The 21,995-nt window shown below is 49.7% G+C and overlaps 2 protein-coding genes across 3 annotated transcripts in view; both read left to right on the top strand.

The window, feature by feature from the left end:
- kcnh2b (potassium voltage-gated channel, subfamily H (eag-related), member 2b) overlaps positions 1–3,975 on the top strand; it is a gene marked incomplete at both ends in the record, with an annotated part of 244,600 nt that extends 240,625 nt beyond the window's left edge. The window contains 2 exons of the mRNA XM_084454557.1: positions 95–296; positions 3,691–3,975. Coding sequence (XP_084310683.1) covers positions 95–296; positions 3,691–3,975 — 487 coding nt within the window. The remainder of the gene's footprint in view (positions 1–94; positions 297–3,690) is intronic.
- A 6,684-nt stretch (positions 3,976–10,659) lies between these two features.
- The window catches only part of LOC311326700 (uncharacterized protein), a 101,554-nt gene continuing 90,218 nt past the window's right edge, over positions 10,660–21,995 (top strand). For both annotated transcript variants that reach the window (XM_084459639.1, XM_084459638.1), the window contains exon 1: positions 10,660–10,725. The gene's annotated coding sequence lies outside the window, so the exon portion shown is untranslated. The remainder of the gene's footprint in view (positions 10,726–21,995) is intronic.

Genomic DNA, 21,995 nt, shown 5'->3' on the forward strand with positions numbered 1-21,995 from the left:
TGTGTGTGTGTGTGTGTGTGTGTGAACGGGCTCTTTCTGTGTGTTCATGTGTCTGCGCTCCTGCTTGTGCACGCGGGTGTTTTTTCCTCGCCAGGCTGGAGACCCGCATGTCCAGTGACATCGGGGCCATCATGCAGCTGCTGCAGCGCCAGATGGCACTGGTCCCTCCGGCCTACAGCACGGTGCTGTCCTCCCCCCAGACTTCCCCCTACCCAGGAGAGGAGCCAGGCCCCGGGGACACACTGCTCCAGCCCGGCCTGCCACTGGAGACAGAGACGCTGGCCTCTCTCTCACAGGTACCAGGCATGCACACACACACACACACATACATGCTGTCTCACAAACACACACACACACACGCACACACATGCTGTTTCACACACACACACACACACACACACACACACACACACAAACACACACACACACACACACACACACACACACATGCTGTCTCACTCAGGATAGTATGACTGTCTTGTTCTTGGTCCTTGTGGGCCTTCAGGTGGGTGAAGAGGCCGATCCTGGAGCCGCATACTTTGGTGCAGTGTGGGCAGGGATGAGTAGTGAGGGTCATGGGTCTGGGTTGAACCTTTTTGGTGGAAGCACACTCCTTTCTGCATCTGCACTTGTCTTCCGCAGCACTGTGGAGGCCGTCATTATATTGTGCAGCTCCATCTCGGACAAGTTGTCTCCAGGCCACCCTGTTGGTTGCTGTGGCCTCCCCAGTCTTAGGGTCTATGTGGCACTTCTTGATGTTTGTTTTGATGTTGTCCTTAAACCTTTTCTTTTGCCCGCTCGGGGCAAGTTGTCCTGTAAAGAGCTGGGAGTATAGGACTTGTTTTGGGAGGCGAGAGTCGGGCAGGCGGACCACATGGCCAGTCCATCGAAGTTGGTGCTAGGCGATGATGGCAGTGATGGCGGGGTTATTGGCCTCCTCTAGGATGCTGATGTTGGTACGTTTATCTTCCCAGGTGATCTTGAGGATTTTCCTGAGGCATCTTTTATTGTATGCCTCTAGGGCCTTCAGGTGCCTACTCTATGTGGTCCAGCATTCTGATCCATACAGTAGGGTGGGCAGCACTACCGCTTTGTAAACCAGAATCTTTGTCCTGGCTTGAAGGTCACGGTTTTCAAATACCCTTTTTATCAGTCTTGAGAACTCCCCACTGGCAGAGCTGAGGCGGTGGTGTACTTCCTCGTCAATGGCTGCCTTGGAAGACAGGAGGCTCCTGAGGTAAGTGAAGTGGTCCACATTTTAGAGTCTGGTTTTGTCGACAGAGATATCTGGAGGTGAAGCAGGGGTAGTTGTGTTAATGTTGAGGGCCAGACCAAGCTGCTTGTATGCTTTGGCAAAGGCATCCAGAAGCAGCTGTAGGTCCTCTTCTGAGTGGGCCGCAAGGGCATTGTCGTCGGCATACTGCAGCTCGGTGATGGATGTGGTGTTGGTTCTGCCCTTAGCCCTGAATTTGTTGATGTTGAAGAGTTGACCGTCAGTCCTGTACATGATTCTGACTCCTTCGGGCAGATGTTTTCCCGTAAGATGTAGGATGGCAGAGATGAAGATGGAGAAGAGGGTGGGAGCGATCATGCAACCTTGCTTTACTCCAGTGTGAACCCTAAAGGGTTCTGTTTCATTCCCACCACCACTGAGAACTGTGGCTGACATGTTGTCATAGAGCAGTCTCAGTACCCGGATGTATTTGTCTGGCCAGCCAATCTTTGGCAGAACCAGCCAAAGAGCTTGACGATTCACAGAATCAAAGGCTTTGGTGAGGTCTATGAAGGCCATGTAAAGTGACTGATTTTGTTCCCGGCATTTTTCTTGCAGTTGGCGAGCGATGAAGATCATGTCCATGGTACCTCTGTTTGGACGGAAGCCACTCAGAGATTCAGGAAGGATGTTTTCAAACAGGGGGAGGAGCCTGTTTGCAAAGATCTGGGCGAGAGCTTTCCCAGTGGTGGATAGAAGGGAAATACCGTGGTAGTTTCCGCAGTCTGCCTCATCTCCTTTCTTGAAGATGGAGACTATTAGGGCATCCCTGAGTTGTGCTGGGATTTCCTCCTTTTCCAACACTTTGAGGAGCAGGGCGTGGATATGGCTGAGGAGATCAGGCCCACCTGCCTTCAGGATCTCTGCTGGGATGGTGCTCCCATGTTCTCCTTGATGGGCTGTTGAGGCAGTTGGTCAAGGGCCTCCATCTCAGGGGTGGTGTCCCGATTCAGCAGCTCCTCATAATGCTCTTTCCATCTGGTTGCCATCGACTCATTGTCTTTCAGCAGCACCAGTCCATCCTTGGAGCGAAGGGGAGCTAGGCAACGGTGGCTAGGGTCATATACGGCTCTTGTGGTGTCAAAGAAACCTCTGGTGTCCCCACAGTCAGCAAGCTGCTAGATCTCCAGAGCCTTTCTTGTCCACCACTCGTTCTTCAGTTGCCTGACTCGAGATTGGATGACTGCCTTTGCTTTGGCATGGATCAGGCGAATAGTCATAAGTCGTTTGTTGATGCCCACAGGGAGTTCGGAGAGGTGCACAGGGAGTTTGGAGAGGTGGCTGATGAGGGTGTTCTTAATAGCAAAACCCACACCGTGGATCCTGGGCTCATCAGCTGGTTTTCCTTTCCAGAAGAAGGTGTATCTCCCCTTCTCTTCCTTCAGCTGCCCTTCGTCTGCCAGTCGGGTTTCGGAGAGTGCAGCAATATCGATCTGAAATCTCCTTAGTTCCCTGGCGATGATGCCGGTTCACCTTTCACGGTCCTCTTCTCGTCACCGCTTCCTGGTCGCCACAGGACTTTGATCCGGGGTGGTTGACATAACCCATTCAGGAGGACGCCTGTGCGTGGAATCTTTTAATGTGGGGAGACTGATGCACGGTCAGCCACCACACAGTCCTTGGCAACGAGCAGGCCAGGGTCCAGTGGCATGGAGACCAAGACGACTGGGGACCCATCTTTGCTGCAGCCTTCATCCGCCTTCCAGTGCTTCTCACTGCTGCCAACTTCCACCTGGTCCGCCGTTGAGGTCTCTACTATTTGCCCATAGCTGGGGCTATTTACCCATAGCTGGGGCAGAGGTTGACGGGCAGCAGGGCATGTCCATACACCGGTGGGCCTGCATGCCGCGTCTCTGGGGCCCCCTGCTGCTCCGAGATCCCGTACAACTTGGCCTGGAACCACGAGGTACCCAGTTACCGTGTGTGGCCGCGAGGAGGCGTGTTTGAGTCTTGGCAGTGGAGAGGCTGTGTGCCGGCTGAGGAGACTTATGCACTCGGCTCCTCTTATCACCCTCGGAAACAGAGGGCTAGCCGGCGGCGGTAGCTGAAAGCAGGAAGTATCAATCAGAAGCGGCATGCAGCATGCACTAACTACAAGTACTACTACTCCAACACTACTGCACTGAACGCATCACACGCCCTGTGTGCAAGCACACACACACACGTTGTCTCACACACACACACACACACACACACACACACACACACACACACATGCTACCTCACACACACACATCCAATCCAATCCAGTCCAACTTTATTTATAGAGCACATTTAAAACAACATACACACATACACACACAAACACACACACACATACACACAAACACGTGCATGCGAACAAATAAGCACACATACACACACACATCTAGCAGAGACTCACGAGACCCACTTCATGAGTCTTCTGTCCTCCTCAGGTCTTAAAACCCGAGGACCTCTCCACCAAGCTCTGTGACTCCCTCCGCGGAATGACCCAGCTGCCCCCCGAGGACTCACCCCTCGGCCGCCGTCTGGGACTGGACCTGGACCTGGGGTCCCGGCCACGGCTGGGGGCGGGGCTGGGGTCAGCAGCCGCAGGGGCCGAGGCGGGGTCACATGCCCTGGACCCGGAGGCCCAGCGGAGGCTGTCGCTGCAGGAGCCGCAGATGCCCCTGGACTCACGGACACCTCAGAGGCACGGCTCCGACCCCGGGGGCAGCTAGGGAGGGACGCCAGGGGAGGGAAAGGTGGAGGGAGAGATGGGAGAGGAAGAGAGAGGGGTGCAACTGGCTCCATTTCCCTCTGATAGTCTCACATCTCCTTCCTTCCTTCTCTCTGCACTGGCGTCGGCGTGGCACGAGGGTGGGCTGACCGGGAGAGGCAGGCGGGAGCTCCCTCTGGACGCTCCGACTCTGGCGTCGGAAGAACCTCGCCTCTCAGCTCTGACCTCTACAGCCTCCCCTGAAGATGCTCCTTCATAGGGGTCAAAGGGGGACGGGGTCTCTCTCCTCTTCAGGTGTCGCACCGGACCCTTTCCATATCCTCAGCAGCTTGACCACAACGTAACCAAACCACACACAGACTTGCAGGGAGGGAGCACAGCCACTCCAGTTTGCTGGGAGACCCTGCAGAGACCACAGTACCCTCACAGCACGCACACATCAACGACTGCTTCTCTGTACAAATGTCCCTTTACTGCTGGATCCAATTATGGATAACCGTCAAGGAAAAAGAAAAAAAACACAAAATAATTATTCAAGTAGCCATCACATCTTGCACTGAAATGTACGGATTATTATTCTATCTTACATGTCCATGGCGCTTCCGAAACCTGGTTGGTGAACTGTAGTGTTAGCTGGCCTAACAGAGACCTGTCCTGTCATTGGCTCCTTTCCCCTGAAGGCAGTACCCTGGAGGCGGAGCCGAGGCCCCCAACAGCACACTGGATCGGCTGGTTTGCACCTCAGGGGTGGGGTTGAAGGGTTAAAAGCCATGAATTCTCAACGAACATATCAAATCCCTGACATAACCCTTGTACAGTTTGGTAGAGCACAGGAGTCTATATGTACAGTACAGTACAATATGCAAACACTGTTAAGAAAGAAGGGAGTGCTTCTGTCTTCTAAATGTGTGTGTGTGTGTGTGTGTGTGTGTGTGTGTGTGTGTGTGTGTGTGTGTGTGTGTGTGTGTGTGTGTGTGTGTGTGTGAGAGAGAGAGAAAGAGAGAGAGAGAGAAAGGTATCAGTTCAGGTGGAAAGCATTTTGTCTGTAGCCTCACAGAGCATGGCTTAGTTTATTTTTTCCTGACACTTTGAAAATGTGACTCAGCAATACGGCCCCCCTGGGAGAGAAAGGTCCATCCCAGTCATGCTGATCACCCTTCTGCCTCATCACCCCCCTGGGAGAGAAAGGTCCATCCCAGTCATGCTGATCACCCTTCTGCCTCATCACCTCCCCATACTACTGAACAATAACAGGAGCCACTGTGAGCATAGAATACTGGACTGTTTCACACTCCTACTGTATGCCTGGCCACTACTTTCAATACTCACCCAGAAGCAGGCTACTTTCCAACACTAGGATACTACAGTATTTAGGATCCAAGGCTATTACAGAGTGCATAGCTTTATTGGGAGTAGTACTGTGCTCACGTGGGCAGTAGAACAACCAGAAGCACAAGCTGCAGTAGCAGACTGGTCATGCCGGATTGTGAAGATTGTATTTATCTGCTTGCTGGTCTGAGCTTCTTATTAATTTATTGGTGTTAGGATTGGTATGTGTACAGTATGTCTACATAGATTGTACCAAATATGATTTCTCACTTTGTGAAGGGGAACATAAGCTCATTAGGTGGACGGAGTGGATGAAGGGTTCTGTTGTATTTATGTTCTACAGTATGGAACCTTTATTAATGCAGGGAGTCCATTTGAGGCCCACAGGTCCCTTCTACAAGGGAGGCCTGCTTACAACACACACACACACACACACATATGAATATGTATACAAAACAACGTACAACACACAACCACAACAAACAAACACAATCACCAGGAAAAAGCCACTACTCAACCCAAACATAGTAAATCATTTCCCCAAGATCAGAACCAAACCAATTTACCATCAGAACCAAACCATTAGAATCAATTTACCATCAGAACCAAACCAATAGAACCAATTTACCATCAGAACCAAACCATTAGAACCAATTTACCATCAGAACCAAACCAATTTACCATCAGAACCAAACCATTAGAACCAATTTACCATCAGAACCAAACCAATAGAAATGTCCACCGAGAAGTAAACTATCAGGTGTTGCACGTTATTATTATTATTATTGTTTTTATAATTGTTACTCATCATCCATGATCAAACAAATGTCGATGTCCAGTGCTTGTATTGTCATTGCAAAATATGCACACACGCACGCACGCACGCACACACACACACACACACACACACACACACACACACACACACACACACACACACACACACACAAAAAAAAACAGACAACTTGGTGTATATTCCCAGTCCTGTCTTTGCATGTTAGATCAGCAGTGTGTATAGAGGTGGCGTCTGAGTCATGCATTGTGAGGGGGCTCTTTACTGTTGAACCAAAGAAACAGAAGGGAAGCAACTGTATTACGCTGAATTACAGTACATGTAGTTACTGTGGACAGTTTTATTTGGGGTAGATTAAATGTAACTGCAGATGGAGGCCATTTTACGGAATGTGTGCCACCGAAAGAGGAAGGCAAATTTGACCATTTGACCAAACCATAAAGCGACTATAACTTTCCCCTGCTCCAAGATCATCTGATACACAAATCAACTAGTAGTGTCTAGACACAAAAACACATTCCAACACGTTTCCATAACGTTTTGGAGATGTTATACAGTTCTTCCCCTGTGTGATGTCATAGATCCGATCCTGTATCCAAGCCTGGTCTCCCCTCACCTCATCAGCGTGTTATCAGGACACAGTAACCCTAACCCTAACCCTGTAGTGGCCTGACTTCTGTCTGTACTATGAGCTTCTATCTACCATTTTGGATTCTGCTAAATTGACATGACTGTGTTGTAGACTAGCAGAGGAGGAGGCCCATTGATAGAAAAGCAGGTGAAAAAGAAAAGATATAATGGCCAAAGTCATGCAGTATTTTCATTGATCGGAATACTGTGTCAGAATGTGTGTGTTATGGTGGCATGTACCTTAGCAATGACTTACTTGGCCTTTTGAGACCCTAACACTAACACTAACCCTAACACACACACAACACACTGCTTATAACTTCCAGTCAACATTATCCTGGGCTCTTTGCAGCTCTGCTTGACTGTATAAGTGAAACCTTGACCCATATTTGTAGATATTTAGAGCAGTGGGGGTTTTGCTAACATTTACACTGGATATCTCCTCCCACCCTCTCTGTACATAACAGTCTTGTAAAGGAATCAGTTACGCGTATAGCCAGCACTATGCACAAATCCACCTTTATTTGGCATGCTTTGAAATGCAGAAAAACTGTAGAGGAAAAAATAACATTTTCAAATTATGTGAATAAAGATGTTAATAACTTCATAATAGCAACAATAATGATGATGATGATAATGATTATAATGATAAAGACGATTACTTTACCATTGTGCACATTTTATTTGCATGCTGCACTGAGAATATTTCAGCAATGAGAGAGCAAGTCAGCCAGTGATGCTGTGTGCTTGTGAACTATGTCGTATGATACACTGTTACTTCTGGGTCAGGGGAGAGTGATGGTACTTCCGGGTCAGGGAAGAGGAACAGAGAAGTTGATAACCACTGTAATATTAAAGGGGATACATGTGTGGGGCTATGGCCAGCTCAAACACAGTTGGGTTTCAGACTCTAAAAACTTTAACATGATTTAATAACTGCTTTGATTTACAAAATGTTTAACCAGGTTGGAGTGCACAGTTTGTCACCTTTGCTCATATCAAAATACTAAAGGAAGCTAGAAGATAATACAACGATGGAGGTCCAGGACTTGATTGTGTGATAGCATTATAAAATGGTTGACTTTATAAAATTTAAAATATTTCTTTCAATAAACCTCTTTGAAAACAAGCGTGGATGCTAGTCTTTTGTTTCACACTACAATAATTGCAGTAGTCTATGCATGAACTAGCCTATGACCTAAATTGGCTTATAGGGTCCTTATTTTACTTTGATAAGGTGGTTATTAGAAAGACCCAATTACCCATATCCCAATGTCCCACATCCTCCACACCACCCCATCCCATCTGGACAAAAGCAAGAGGAAGGTGTCGAATTATGTGAGACTCCTGTTCATTGACTACAGTTCAGCTTTTAACACCATAACACCCTCCAAACTCCCCAAGCTCAGGGACCTGGGGCTTAACAGCGCCCTCTGTAGGTGGATCCTGGACTTTCTGAAGGGCAGACCCCAGGTGGTGAAGGCTGGCAGGCAACCACACCTCATCCTCCCTCGCCCTCAACACAGGACCCACACCTCATCCTCCCTCGCCCTCAACACAGGACCCCACACCTCATCCCCCCTCGCCCTCAACACAGGACCCCCCACCTCATCCTCCCTCGCCCTCAACACAGGACCCCACGCCTCATCCTCCCTCGCCCTCAACACAGGACCCCCCACCCTATCCCCCCTCTCCCTCAACACAGGACCCCCCACCTCATCCCCCCTCGCCCTCAACACAGGACCCCCCACCTCATCCTCCCTCGCCCTCAACACAGGACCTCCCACCTCATCCCCCCTCGCCCTCAACACAGAACCCCCCACCTCATCCCCCCTCACCCTCAACACAGGACCCCCCACCCTATCCCCCCTCTCCCTCAACACAGGACCCCCCACCTCATCCCCACTCGCCCTCATCACAGGACCCCCCACCTCATCCTCCCTCGCCCTCAACACAGGACCCCCCACCCAATCCCCACTACTGTACTCCCTAACCCTAACCCACACCTCATCCTCCCTCGCTCTCAACACAGGACCCCCCACCCTATCCCCACTACTGTACTCCCTAACCCTAACCCACACCTCATCCTCCCTCGCCCTAAACACAGGACCCCCACCTCATCCCCACTACTGTACTCCCTGTATATACACGGCTGTGTAGCCACCTTCAACTCTCATTCTATTGTTGCGTTTGCTGTCGATACAACCGCGGTAGGCCTGATCTCCAATAATGATGAGAAGGCCTATCTGGAGGACCTGATCAAGTGGTGGCAGAACAGCAACCTCCTGAATGTCAGCAAGACAAAGGAGATGCTGGTGGACTTTGGAAGGAAGCAGGTGAGAAACTAGAACTCTTTAAATCAGGGTTTCCCAACCTGGGGTCCGGGTCCCCCTTAGGGGGACACCAACAATCGCAGGGGTGGCGCCAGGCCCCAGACAATTTGAGGCCTTAATATTAGCTAGACAAATATTTGAGAAAGAATCATGTTGTTGACATGTCACACAGCAAATTTAACAAAATACATGATCATATCTGATGAAGAGCCAAAAGCCTTGTATATACAGCAGTACAATACCATATACATTCAACAAATTAATCACAGACTATGAATCATGTCAACATTAATATTACTGCTACACTGGCGAAGCACTTCATTGTACCCTAACTTACGCCTGATGGAATTTGCGCACATACAAACATACACAGACTGCACGTTCAAAGCGATTTCCAAATTCCATCAAGTGTAAGTTAGGGGGGCTCTGGGGAAGAAAGGTTGGGAACCCCTGCTTTAAATCAATGGGACCTCTGTAGAGAGAGTGGACAATTTTAAGTAGCTTGGTGTCCATGTCACCAAGGACCTATGGTTAACATAGATAGGAAAGCACGACAGAGACTGTACCAACCGAGTAAATCGCGAGTGTCCCACCAGATTCATCTGAGCTTCTATTAATGCACAATTGAGAGCATTCTCACTGGGAACATTATCACCTGGTATGGGAACAGCAGCATGGAGCATCTCAAGGCCCTTTAGAGAGTGATACGGTCAAATGGCAGTAATTATTACTTATATTTACAGCATGTACCCTATATAATACATCCATGCCTCTAATTGTAGTGTTTTTATGCAATTAGTAAGTATTTTTTGATTGTGTACATCATGGAGTCGACAGTTACATTTCAGTGTAGCCTACATTGTACACTGTAGCCTACACTATAGGCTACATGTGACAAATACAGATCTGAATCTGACCCGAATGAGCACGACTGACTGGCCACACCACACGGTGGCGGTATTAGTCTGTATTAGTAGCTAAGCTAGGGGCACACGGTACATTTACTAGCTTACACGTGAATCTGGTTCTACCGTATTGTTTAATTATTATACTAACACAGGGCCTCCAGTCCCCCGCGAGAGGAGCAAACCTAATCAATCAACCAACCAATCAATCAAAGCTTTATTTGTATAGCGCATTAATGAAGTGCTGAAAGTGTAGATCAATGGCCGTATGCGCATTTTGCACTTTTCACATCGTGAGTGAGGGGGGTGACTTCGTAGCCTACGTTTATGGGTTTGATTATGTTCTACACGGTTGGTGCTTGCTGTTGTAACGTTTGCCGTTTTCAGAATGTGCTCATTAAGGACTGTGCCCGTAGCGTCCCGTAAAAGGAATCAAACGTATTCATTGTATGTTCCGGTTGTCTGTCAAAAGTACATAGTGACGAACGCGGCTGGGCTAGTTTTAGGAAGCAGGGCGTTTTCGCATGGGGTGAAGAAGCAGTGATTGGAGATAGCGGCTGTCACGTTGCTTTTATCCATTCTATAATTGGATAACAGCGGAGTCAGCTGGTCGCCTTGGACTTTGATTGGAGTAAACCTTCAATGGGAGGTAAATGTTACTCTGCGGTCACTGAGCGCAGTAGGCTACGGGAGGGCGGATCATCTTGGTGACAGCGAAGCTCGGAGACTCCCGACAAACTGTCAAAAATAGTCAGCAAACGGTAAGTCATCTCAAAATAAAACCAGCGTAGATTGTTCCGAAGCCGCAGGCACGATGTGCTCTCGATTTGCATGTGATTCTCGTGTGGGTTATCGTCTTATAAGTGAGGGTCGGTGATTTTGGATGACTGGTCGTAACTGTAGGACGCATCACAGCGAAGTGCACAGTGAAGTTGCAGTGTCACACCGAGGGGCTGTCACGACGCAGGAGCGATGGCAAAGTTATGCACGTTTGACTGTGTGTGTGTGTGTGTGTGTGTGTGTGTGTGTGTGTGTGTGTGTGTGTGTGTGTTGTGTGTGTGTGTGTGTGTGTGTGTGCGTGCGTGCGTGCGCGCGCGCGCGTGTGCAAGGCCATGTCTATCATATATCATATAGCTACAAGCGATACAAATATGGTGAATTTTACAGGCTGTTATACGCACTCGTTATTTTTATGGCCTTGGCTCTGGGATCTCCAGCAATTGGCAGTGGTTGTTAAACACTGATCTCTGCAACATTTGTAGCTAACTTTAGCTAATAAATATTCCTCAAGGCCTACCGTTTCCACTTCACGTTCTAATATTGTCTAAGAAATAGTCTACTTACCATGACTTTATACTGAAATATGAGTCAATCACTGCACTTGCCTGTCTATCACAGCCTACTGCCATGTGTTTCAAAGTGCATGCGTGTTTCTTTTTGAACACCCACCTAGCTGGCACAGTTGGGCTAGTTATTCACATGTTCATATGTGTTGCTCAGACTCTTTTATAGGCCCAGGCATCATTTCAGCTCTTATAGGCTTAACCCCTACATTCCAGCACTTTCATGTCACATATGCACCATCACATATATTCACTGCTATAGGTAAATATTGCTATGATTGTGATGAAGAGTAGGCTACTGGCATACTCTGATGGCAGGGGATCTGAGGGAGCATGATGGGGGCCATTAGAGAGGACTCTCTCTCTCCATCCAGGCACAGGATTATTCTACAATCCTACCAGATTACCAAACCAGGAATCAGAGATGAGTCCAATCCAGCAGTGGATTCAACTCATTATGGGATAGATCCACTTAGATCACACGCTGGTTGGTGCTCACAGTGCCAACATGCACAGGGTATTTACCATGGATGTATTAATAGAACAGGTATTTACCCACTAATTCCATGTTCATAGAATTACGCCTTTTGTTAGATTCATTATGTCACTAAATTCATAGTATTTCCTGTGGTACAGCCAGGGTGTTTCCTGTGTGGTACAGCCAGGGTGTTTCCTGTGTGGTACAGCCAGGGTGTTTCCTGTGTGGTACAGCCAGGGTGTTTCCTGTGTGGTACAGCCAGGGTGTTTCCTGTGTGGTACAGCCAGGGTGTTTCTTGTGGCGTACAGCCAGGGTGTTTCCTGTGTGGTACAGCCAGGGTGTTTCCTGTGTGGTACAGCCAGGGTGTTTCCTGTGTGGTACAGCCAGGGTGTTTCCTGTGTGGTACAGCCAGGGTGTTTCCTGTGTGGTACAGACAGGGTGTTTCCTGTGTGGTACAGCCAGGGTGTTTCCTGTGTGGTACAGCCAGGGTGTTTCCTGTGTCGTACAGCCAGGGTGTTTCCTGGCTACCAGCACTAGCAGGAGGCCCCACAGTAATAAAACATGTTTATCTACCTCTTACAATAGAGCCAAACAAGTCCCACAGAAATGTGAAAAATGTGATCTGAAGCAGACGTTCATGGACATTTAGGCCTAGTTCAGAGGACACATGGACATTTAGGCCTAGTTCAGAGGACACATGGACATTTAGGCCTAGTTCAGAGGACACATGGACATTTAGGCCTAGTTCAGAGAACACATGGACATTTAGGCCTAGTTCAGAGACACATGGACATTTAGGCCTAGTTCAGAGGACACATGGACATTTAGGCCTAGTTCAGAGACACATGGACATTTAGGCCTAGTTCAGAGACACCTGGACATTTAGGCCTAGTTCAGAGGACACATGGACATTTAGGCCTAGTTCAGAGCAAATTGGACAAATGAAGTGGGGGCCTGATTTAATCTGGCAGTGGGCTGAACACATCTCTGCTGTGTTGGTCGGCATGTATGTGTTCGTTCTGATCAAATGTTCATCTTACAGGGTTCCCATGTATGTACCAGTACCCTCTGGTAATGGTAAAGGAATAGGCTGTGGACATCCTGTATACTAGGCGTGTAACAATATATCACCATACAGAAACATCACAATACGTATCGTTAAGGTGAAAACAATATTGTGATATGTTTATTGTATATCAGTGAACGCTGGCTACACAACGCTGGTAACAAACACGTCTTTTGTCTCTAGGCCTATCCATGATATTACAACAGTTAAGCTCTAAATTCACAAAGTGTATTGGAGTAGAAATGTGGAGAAATGCACTATTGGTGTGAACAGCAGCGCTACTGCAACGCTTCACACCTGCCCTTAGTGTATCGTATCGTATTGTTATCGTCAACCCAATATCGTGTATCGTACCGTGAGAGTAGTGTATCGTTACACCCATACTGTACACTGTACTGTAGGTGTGTGTGTGTGTGTGTGTGTGTGGGTGTGTGTGTGTGTGTGTGTGTGGGGGTAAACAGGAGCAGACAGTCTGGAAGCTACAGAGTAATCAGGCTGTCGAGGACTTCCCAAGCAGAGCCTCAGGAACGGAATGCGTTTATTTCAGATGTAGCGGTGCATTCTGGGGGCTTTGGCATGGAATGCTCGGGGCGTCCGTCAGAGGGACAGCACATCTGAGGTCATGGATACGGGGGTCCGTCAGAGGGACAGCACATCTGAGGTCATGGGTACGGGGCGTCCGTCAGAGGGACAGCACATCTGAGGTCATGGGTATGGGGCGTCCGTCAGAGGGACAGCACATCTGAGGTCATGGGTATGGGGCGTCCGTCAGAGGGACAGCACATCTGAGGTCATGGGTACCTGCCTGCAGCAAAGTGGCCCCGTCTGACGGAGGGATTCGTTGCTTTCCGTTCGTCACTCTGAAAGACTACATGCCCAGAATTGTAAAGTTGAATGTGAAAGCAAAGGTATTGGGTAGGCCTACAGTACGTGATATCTTTCCTTTATATTCAAATGAACCAAGTTAAAGTTAAAGCATTGTATAAAGGCTCACTTGATGATTCTAACGTGCCAGTTCTTAGGTTCAGAGCATGTGTTAGTGAAATGTTGACTGGCTGGATACAGGAGGCACAGTGAGGCTGCATCACTCTGATGTTCAAAGGAAAACTCTTAACATCCGCATTGAACAGATTTTTGCTTCACTCTCAAACCCCCACTTCCTGGTTCGTATTATTACACAATGGCTCTTATTAGGAAAAATGAATAAATGAGGTTATCTGAGAGACAGATGAATGAATGAATGAATGAACTTCAAGAGGCCTCTTGTTCCTACAGCAGTTCAGGCCTGTTGAATGATAAGAAAGGTCAACCTAGAGTTGGACTAAGGAGGCCTATTCTTAACCCCCCGTGCTTAGTATTGGACCCGACCCCCCATAATCCGGTCTGATCTGCATCTCTCATCTCGATGTCCTTTCGGCGGGGGGTTCCTCTCATCACCCATGAAGCAGCAGTGGTCATGTGAGGGTCCATCCTCAGGCTGTGAGATGGAGGCGGGTTCAACCTCTTCTCTGAGGTGGGGGTGTTCAGTTTACTACTTCTGGACTACAGGAAGCACAAGGAACCAATCAACCATTTCCTTCTGGACTACAGGAAGCACGAGGAACCAATCAACCATTTACTTCTGGACTACAGGAAGCACGGGGAACCAATCAACCTTTTCCTTTGTCCTATACTTACAAATAATAGGCCGACTTTGTGTGTGTCGGTTCTGCAGCTCTCTCCAAGCCGGAGCAAAGCGGGGTGTGTGTGCGTGTGTGCGTGCGGGTTGCAGCGCGTTTCTATTTCAGTTTAGCCAAGTGATATCTGGAAATGTCAGCATTTTCTTGGTTTGGCTAGCTAATGCTGTGTAGCTTACACCATGAAAGCATTGAAGACTATAACTATAGAGTAACATTAGTCACCCACACACGACTGGGCCATAATACAGGTGTGGTGGAGACGGTGATTAAAGGGAGCCGGCCTCAGGCCCTCAGAGGGCCGTATGGCCAGCGCCTGGCTGAGGTCAGTCTGGGTGAGACACAGGGCAGCGACACACTTGACAAGAGGTCCCAGTGAGTGGGTTAACCAGAGCGCCAGGGCTCTGACACCCATCTCAGACTGCTGAGTCACTGACCCCAGCACACACACACACACACACACACACACACACACACACACACACACACACACACACACACACACACACAGCAACCAATATAGGTCATTATCGCTGTTGTTCCAATCTGTAATTCAGAATCAGAATTTGTTTTATTGCCAGTTTATTGTAGTTTCATTCAATTTCAACATACTATACAGTACATAAGTGTCATTGGCAGACAGTGAGTGTGATGTAGATCTAGTTTATTGTGTAACTCATTAAGCTGTACAGACCTGTGATTGTTAACCCTTACAGGTCTGTGCTTAATCCACAGCAGCTTGTGATTTTGGTGTGGTCTGATATTTCTCTAAATTGCTTCACTAATAGACAGTGGACACCATAGCTACGAAGCTGACGATATGTTGCTTGAATGGGAAAATGGCCTCCATCTTTTTGGAACATAATCAACGTATGAATTTATGGGGATCCTAATCAGTTGTAGTGAAATGTTGACCAGGTCTTGATGGTGTTTCATTCAGTGAAACTGCATTATCTGTCAGTGTGAAAACACAGTATGCATTCACACCTCTCTGCTTTCACCGTTCTGTTTCCGTCTCTGTAATCAGACTTCAGACATGTAAACATGTTTGTTTTGGAGCGGTTTCAGACAGGCTAATTTGTTGGCAGATGGCTACAAACCCGTCACTCTGCTTCAAAGTGGTCCTGGAGTGTGAGATTTATTCTGCCTGATTGGAAGTGAATCACACAGTTCTAATCGTCCTGGAAAGGAGTGGATTTAATGACTCAGTCCTGCCAGTTCTGCACAGAGGAGTGAAGATAGTTGTTTGACCTGAGGAGCAGCCTTTGAATAGTTCTGCGCACCACTAATGCATTTGCTATTTTTTCCCACGTGTGTAGTTGGGAATATGAGTTTAGTGATGAAATGCTGTTTATTAAAACAAGAAGGTCTCAAGCTCTGGTTCCTGGGCATGGTCGTTATGGTTACACACTGATATTGTAGGTCTATACTGTTTCTGCACTGTATCAAATCACAAGTCTCTCTAGAGCGGCCATGTTTGAAGTAAAGTCTCTACTCCCTTTACTGGAAGCGAGTCAGAATAAAGTTCCAGCTCAAGGTTGCTGTTTTAGCCTACGTGGATAATTTATCTTCAGCTACGGATGTTAGACCAGCTCTGATATCCTAACATACAGAACACTACGGAGCCTGGATCTCTTCCAGGCGCTAAGCTTCCCTCCCCCAGAGCAAGTCACTTGTGTCCGAGCCACGCTTGTCCAAACACATGCATCATGAGGACAGCAGGGCTGGGGGGATCTGGGTGGGGGGGGTCTTGGGGGGTGGATCTGAGCGGGGGAGGGGTCTTGGGGGGGTTGATCTGAGCGGCTGTGCTTGGAGAGGACAGGCCAGACACGGAACAACTGGGGGAACAGCAGAAACACATGGGCAGGGAGGCTGGGACACACCCAACATTACCCAACACTAGAGAGAAAGAGAGAGAGAGACATCCAACATCGTCTTTTACCCAACACTGGAGAGAGAGAGACATCGTCATTACCCAACACTAGAGAGAGACAGAGACAGAGAGAGAGGGGCATGCAGCTGCGGCTGTGGAACGCCCTCTCACTGAACACGCAGACCGCCCCCATCTAGCCACTTTCAAGACTCCTTAAATCTCACTACTGTCCTGAACGAGGCTACTGAGATGTTCTGATGGGTTATATGAGTATGAACGCTTGTTTTAAACGTGTGAATGTTGGATGTCCTCCATGTTTTTTGTCCCATCCTGTATTGTTCTCTGTGCTAAGAGTCCGCCCCCAGCGGGTCCTATACAGGTGGACTATGACTAGAGAGAGAGAGACATCCAGCATCACTTTTACCCAACACTTGAGAGAGACCCAATATCACCATTATCCAACACCAGAGAGAGAGTGACGCATCCAACATCACCATTTTCCCACAGCAGGATGTAGAGACAAAACAAACACGACCCGACACGCGAGCGACAAGACGAGAGAAAACGGCGTGAAATGATCAGAGATGAAAAGACGACGGTGAGGAAGAGAGGGCAGGTAGGAGCAGAAGAGCCAGAGGAGACAGACTCCAGAGGGGTCTAACCCTACCCCTACCCCTAACCCTAACCCTACCCTACCCTACCCTACCCTGCGCCATCACCCACAGCCAGGGATAATGGGCGTGGCATCGTTAACTCCTCCACATCATCCATCTACATCATCCATTTTGTGCGGCCTCGTCTCACCCTGGACCGAGCCGTGGTGGATCTGTCCTGCTCTGCTCAGTCTCAGGCCCAGCTCAGCCGGCCCACTACCTGCTGGTTCTGCTCTGGGCCCGCTACCTGCTGGTTCTGCTCTGCTCTCAGTCTCAGACCCGGCTCAGCCGGCCCGCTACCTGCTGGTTCTGCTCTTCTGGATCAGAATGGGTCTTTGTGTGCGCCGCTGCGTTCCAGCGCCATGCGTCAAGCCCCACTCACAACAATAGAGCACAGTTCCCCGTCCTGGAAAACAAATAGAACCAGTGTGTGTGTGTGTGTGTGTTTGTGTGTGTGTGTGTGTGTGTGTGTGTGTAGGTGGGTGGGTGCATGTGTAAGTATGTATGTGTGTGTCTGTGTGCGCACACACACACACAGACACACATTCCCTGTATCTGGTTCTATTCCAGCAGCGTGGGAGGTGGACAGCGGGGCGTCCACACAGGGACGGCATTCTGACACGTCCTCCAGCCTCACCCCAACCTCCACCCTCACCCCAACCTCCACCCTCACCCCACCCTCCACCCTCAACTAGGGTTGGGCGATATCCACATTTTGAAACCGTTTTTAAGTCTCCACAAAATACGGCGGTAGTCGGTATTACCGTTATTACAGCGTGGCCAGCGGCGCGGCCGGAGCGTCTATAAAAAAGGCTGTTTGTTTGTCTTGTTCGTAAGTAGACCAATCACAGCGCACGCTGCTGTTACCAGGTGGCTTCAGTTCATTAAACCCTCACAGGGAGGCCACGCCATGATTAGACTCTTCGTCTTGTTCTTTTTATGATTTGATTTTTTATTTTCTGTCATTTTGAAAATTTCACCTGGGCTACAGTGAACGGTGCATTGTCTATTTGTCACCCTATGTCAAAACGGCAGCTAACCTTACTCACCCCAACCTCCACCCTCACCCCAACCTCCACCCTCACCCCAACCACCACCCTCACCCCAACCTCCACCCTCACCCCAACCACCACCCTCACCCCAACCTCCACCCTCACCCCAACCACCACCCTCACCCCAACCTCCACCTTCACCCCAGCCTCCACCCTCACCCCAACCTCCACCCTCACCCCAACCTCCACCCTCACCCCAACCTCTACCCTCACCCCAACCACCACCCTCACCCCAACCTCCACCTTCACCCCAGCCTCCACCCTCACCCCAACCTCCACCTTCACCCCAACCTCTACCCTCAACCCAACCACCACCCTCACCCAACCACCACCCTCACCCCAACCTCCACCCTCACCCCAACCTCCACCCTCACCCCAACCTCCACCTTCACCCCAGCCTCCACCCTCACCCCAACCTTCACCCCAACCTCCACCCTCACCCCAACCACCACCCTCACCCCAACCTCCACCCTCACCCCAACCTCCACCCTCACCCCAATCTCCACCCTCACCCCAACCTCCACCCTCACCCCAACCTCCACCCTCACCCCAATCTCCACCCTCACCCCAACCTCCACCCTCACCCCAACCTCTACCCTCACCCCAACCTCCACCCTCACCCCAACCTCTACCCTCACCCCAACCTCCACCCTCACCCCAACCTCCAGCCTCACCCCAGCCTCTACCCTCACTCCAGCCTCACCCCAGCCTCTACCCTCAGCCCAACCTCCACCCTCACCCCAACCTCCACCCTCACCCCAACCTCCACCTGCTCACACCGTCAGTCCAGACAATCGGTCCGGTGGCGCTGGAGATGGTGGTGGCGGTGGAGGTGGCGGTAGATAGCGAGCTACGTCAGTCTCTAGAGCAGCCTAATGGGCTGCAGCAAGCTGACCGTTAGACAGAAATGTCCGGAGTCCTGTCTAATCCCATTAGTAGGGGATAGAACGGCCTCTCTATCGCCCTCTCTCAAGCTCTCTCTCTCTTCTCTCACACACACACACTCACACACACACACACACTCTCTCACACACACACACACACACACACACACACACACACACACACACACCCTGGGCCACACAGGGATCCTTTCACTGGTCTGGTACACAGGCCTACTGTGGGGTGAACAAGTCAGGGTTTTTGAAGGCCTCAGTGTGTGGAGGGCAGCGCTAACTAGCTAGCATGGAGCTCACGAGGCCCAGGCTCCTCCTGGACAGGAGCAACATCACAGGGCGAGGGGAGAGTGGCTAGGGACTAGGTGAAAGGGGAGTGGGACTAGGGGCGAGGGACTAGGGGAGAGGGACTAGGGACTAGGGGAGAGAGACGAGGGGAGAGGGACTAGGGACTAGGGGAGAGAGACGAGGGGAGAGGGACTAGGGGTGAGGGCCTAGGGGAGAGGGGCTAGGGGAGAGGGACTAGGGACTAGGGGCTAGGGACTAGGGGAAAGGGGAGTGGGACTAGGGGTGATGGGAGAGGGACAAGGGGAGAGGGGCTAGGGGAAAGGGGAGTGGGACTAGGGGAGAAGGGTCCGGGGCTAGGGGAGAGGGGCTAGGGGAAAGGGGAGTGGGACTAGGGGAGAAGGGCCCGGGGCTAGGGGAGAGGGGCGAGGCACTAGGGGAGAGGGGCTAGGGACGAGGGGAGAGGGGCTAGGGCCTAGGGGAGAGGGGACGAGGGGCTAGGGCCTAGGGGAGAGGGGCTAGGGACTAGGGGTGAGGGACTAGGGGAGAGGGGCTAGGGACTAGGGGAGAGGGGAGAGGGGTGAGGGGCTAGGGCCTAGGGGAGAGGGGCTAGGGACTAGGGGAGAGGGCCTAGGGGAGAGGGGCTAGGGCCTAGGGGAGAGGGACTAGGGGAGAGGGGTGAGGGACTAGGGGAGAGGGGCTAGGGGCTAGCTTCAGATCAGAGACCCTCTTCAACATGGATGCCAGCACAGCCGGGCGGGGGGGGGGCACCCTTACTCCCCAGGCAGGGACACACACAAACACACACACATATACACACACACACACACACACTCTCTCTTGAAACTGAAATTGCATTCAGTGTACAAGAACATTTGTCCTTTATTGTGTCCATATTATGTTCAGATTTGCTGAACTCTCTTACTCTCTCTCCCCCTCATCTCCTCTGTCCTCTCTCCTCCTCCTGTCCTCTCCTCCCCCTCTCCTCTCTCCTCCTCCTCTCCTCTCTCCTCCCCCTCTCCTCTCTCCTCCCTTCCTCTCTCCTCTCCTCTCTTTCCAAAGCAGTTGGATGGGTGACAGGATCTGGAGGCCGTTACGGCTGTAACCAAAACTGATTTGGAAAGCAGCCTCTGTTGGAATTGTCACACACACACACACATACATGCACACACACACATACACACACACACACACATACACATACATACACACACACACACACACACACACACACATCGATCCCCACAGGCAGCAGAGGGTAAACGGTGTCAGTAGCTTTCCTTCTCGCAGGGTTCGGGTTAGGGTTCGGGTTAGGGTTCGGGTTAGGTTTGGAAATGGTTATTGAGGATCAGGCCCCGTAGACACCTGACGGTGGCCACAGTTGTATAGCCTGAACACCAGAAAGCACCACGAAACCAACGAAGGAGCCGTAGCCGACGTGTGAGGTACATCTAGATGATGCAACACAATCACGTTCAACTTGAAATCAAATGAGCCCGGATCCACACTAACTCCCATAGGGGGAAAAAGAGGAGAGGAGAGGAATAAAGCCTGTAAGGTCAAGCTTAGATTACAGGTTATGGTTTGTTATCAAACCTGTAAGTTTAGGATTAGATGTTAAGGTTACAGTAGAGGTTTGGGTTAGGGTTAGGTACATTAACCTGTAAGGTTAGGGTTAGAGCAAAGGTTTGGATTAGGCTTAGGTATATTAGTCTGTAAATTTAGGGTCAGAGTAAAGGTTTGGGTTAGGTTCAGGTATACTAGTCTGTAAGGTTAGGGTCAGAGCAGGGGTCTGGTATTGACCTGTAAGGTTAGGATTAGAGCGAAGGATTGGGTTGAGTTTAGATATAAAAGCCTGTAAGGTTAAAGTTTGGATTACAATTGAGGTTTAAGCTAAGCTGAGATATTGATTTAAAAGACTTGGCCACTAAGCCTTACATTATGACTATGCTAACTGAAATATTAATGGCCTGCTATAAATTTTGTGGGCAGAATGGTCTACAGATTATTAAAATAACTAAATATTGGAACACAATCATCAGTAGTTACCCAGACGTCAACGGGTGTTTCGGCCAAGGGTATGGGTTAGGGTTAGGGTAACCCTTCTCACACGTGGAGGCTCTGACTATCAGACCCTGGGTTCAACTCTATGTGTGTGTGTCTGTGTGTGTGTGTGTGTGTGCGCTCGCTTGTGTGTGTGCTTGATTACAGAAAGTAATCAAGCTATTTCAGTCATACGATTGTGCTTCAATACATAACTAGAAAGTACATTTCCTGGAGAAAATGTGAGGTGGGCTAGCTGCTGCACCTGTATGTAACAGCTACTGCTAGTACTACTACGGACCACACAATCTCCATGCACCCACTGGCGAAGACCGTGCGTCTCTAGCCCACTCAGCGGCTGAATTGTGGGGTCCGTGGCATGGACAGCTCTATCGTGAAAACTATAAATGTTACATCTTATATATTGACACCATGGGAATCCTGAGAGCCTGCAGAACATTTCTTTGTATAATATGTCCGTATAGCTTAAACACTGTAGGCATGGCGACAAGTTAGAAAAAGGGTAAAAATGCAAAATTAGCAGCTCAAAAGTTAGTGCGGCACCATATGTTTCAATGGGGGGCGCAGCTGCCGAACAAATCGTCATACCTCAAAAACGGTAAGTCACACAGCTTAGATACTTACATTGTAAGAATCAGCACAGTT

Source organism: Borostomias antarcticus, assembly GCF_949987555.1.
Source record: "Borostomias antarcticus genome assembly, chromosome: 2".
Taxonomy (NCBI): Eukaryota; Metazoa; Chordata; class Actinopteri; order Stomiiformes; family Stomiidae; genus Borostomias; species Borostomias antarcticus.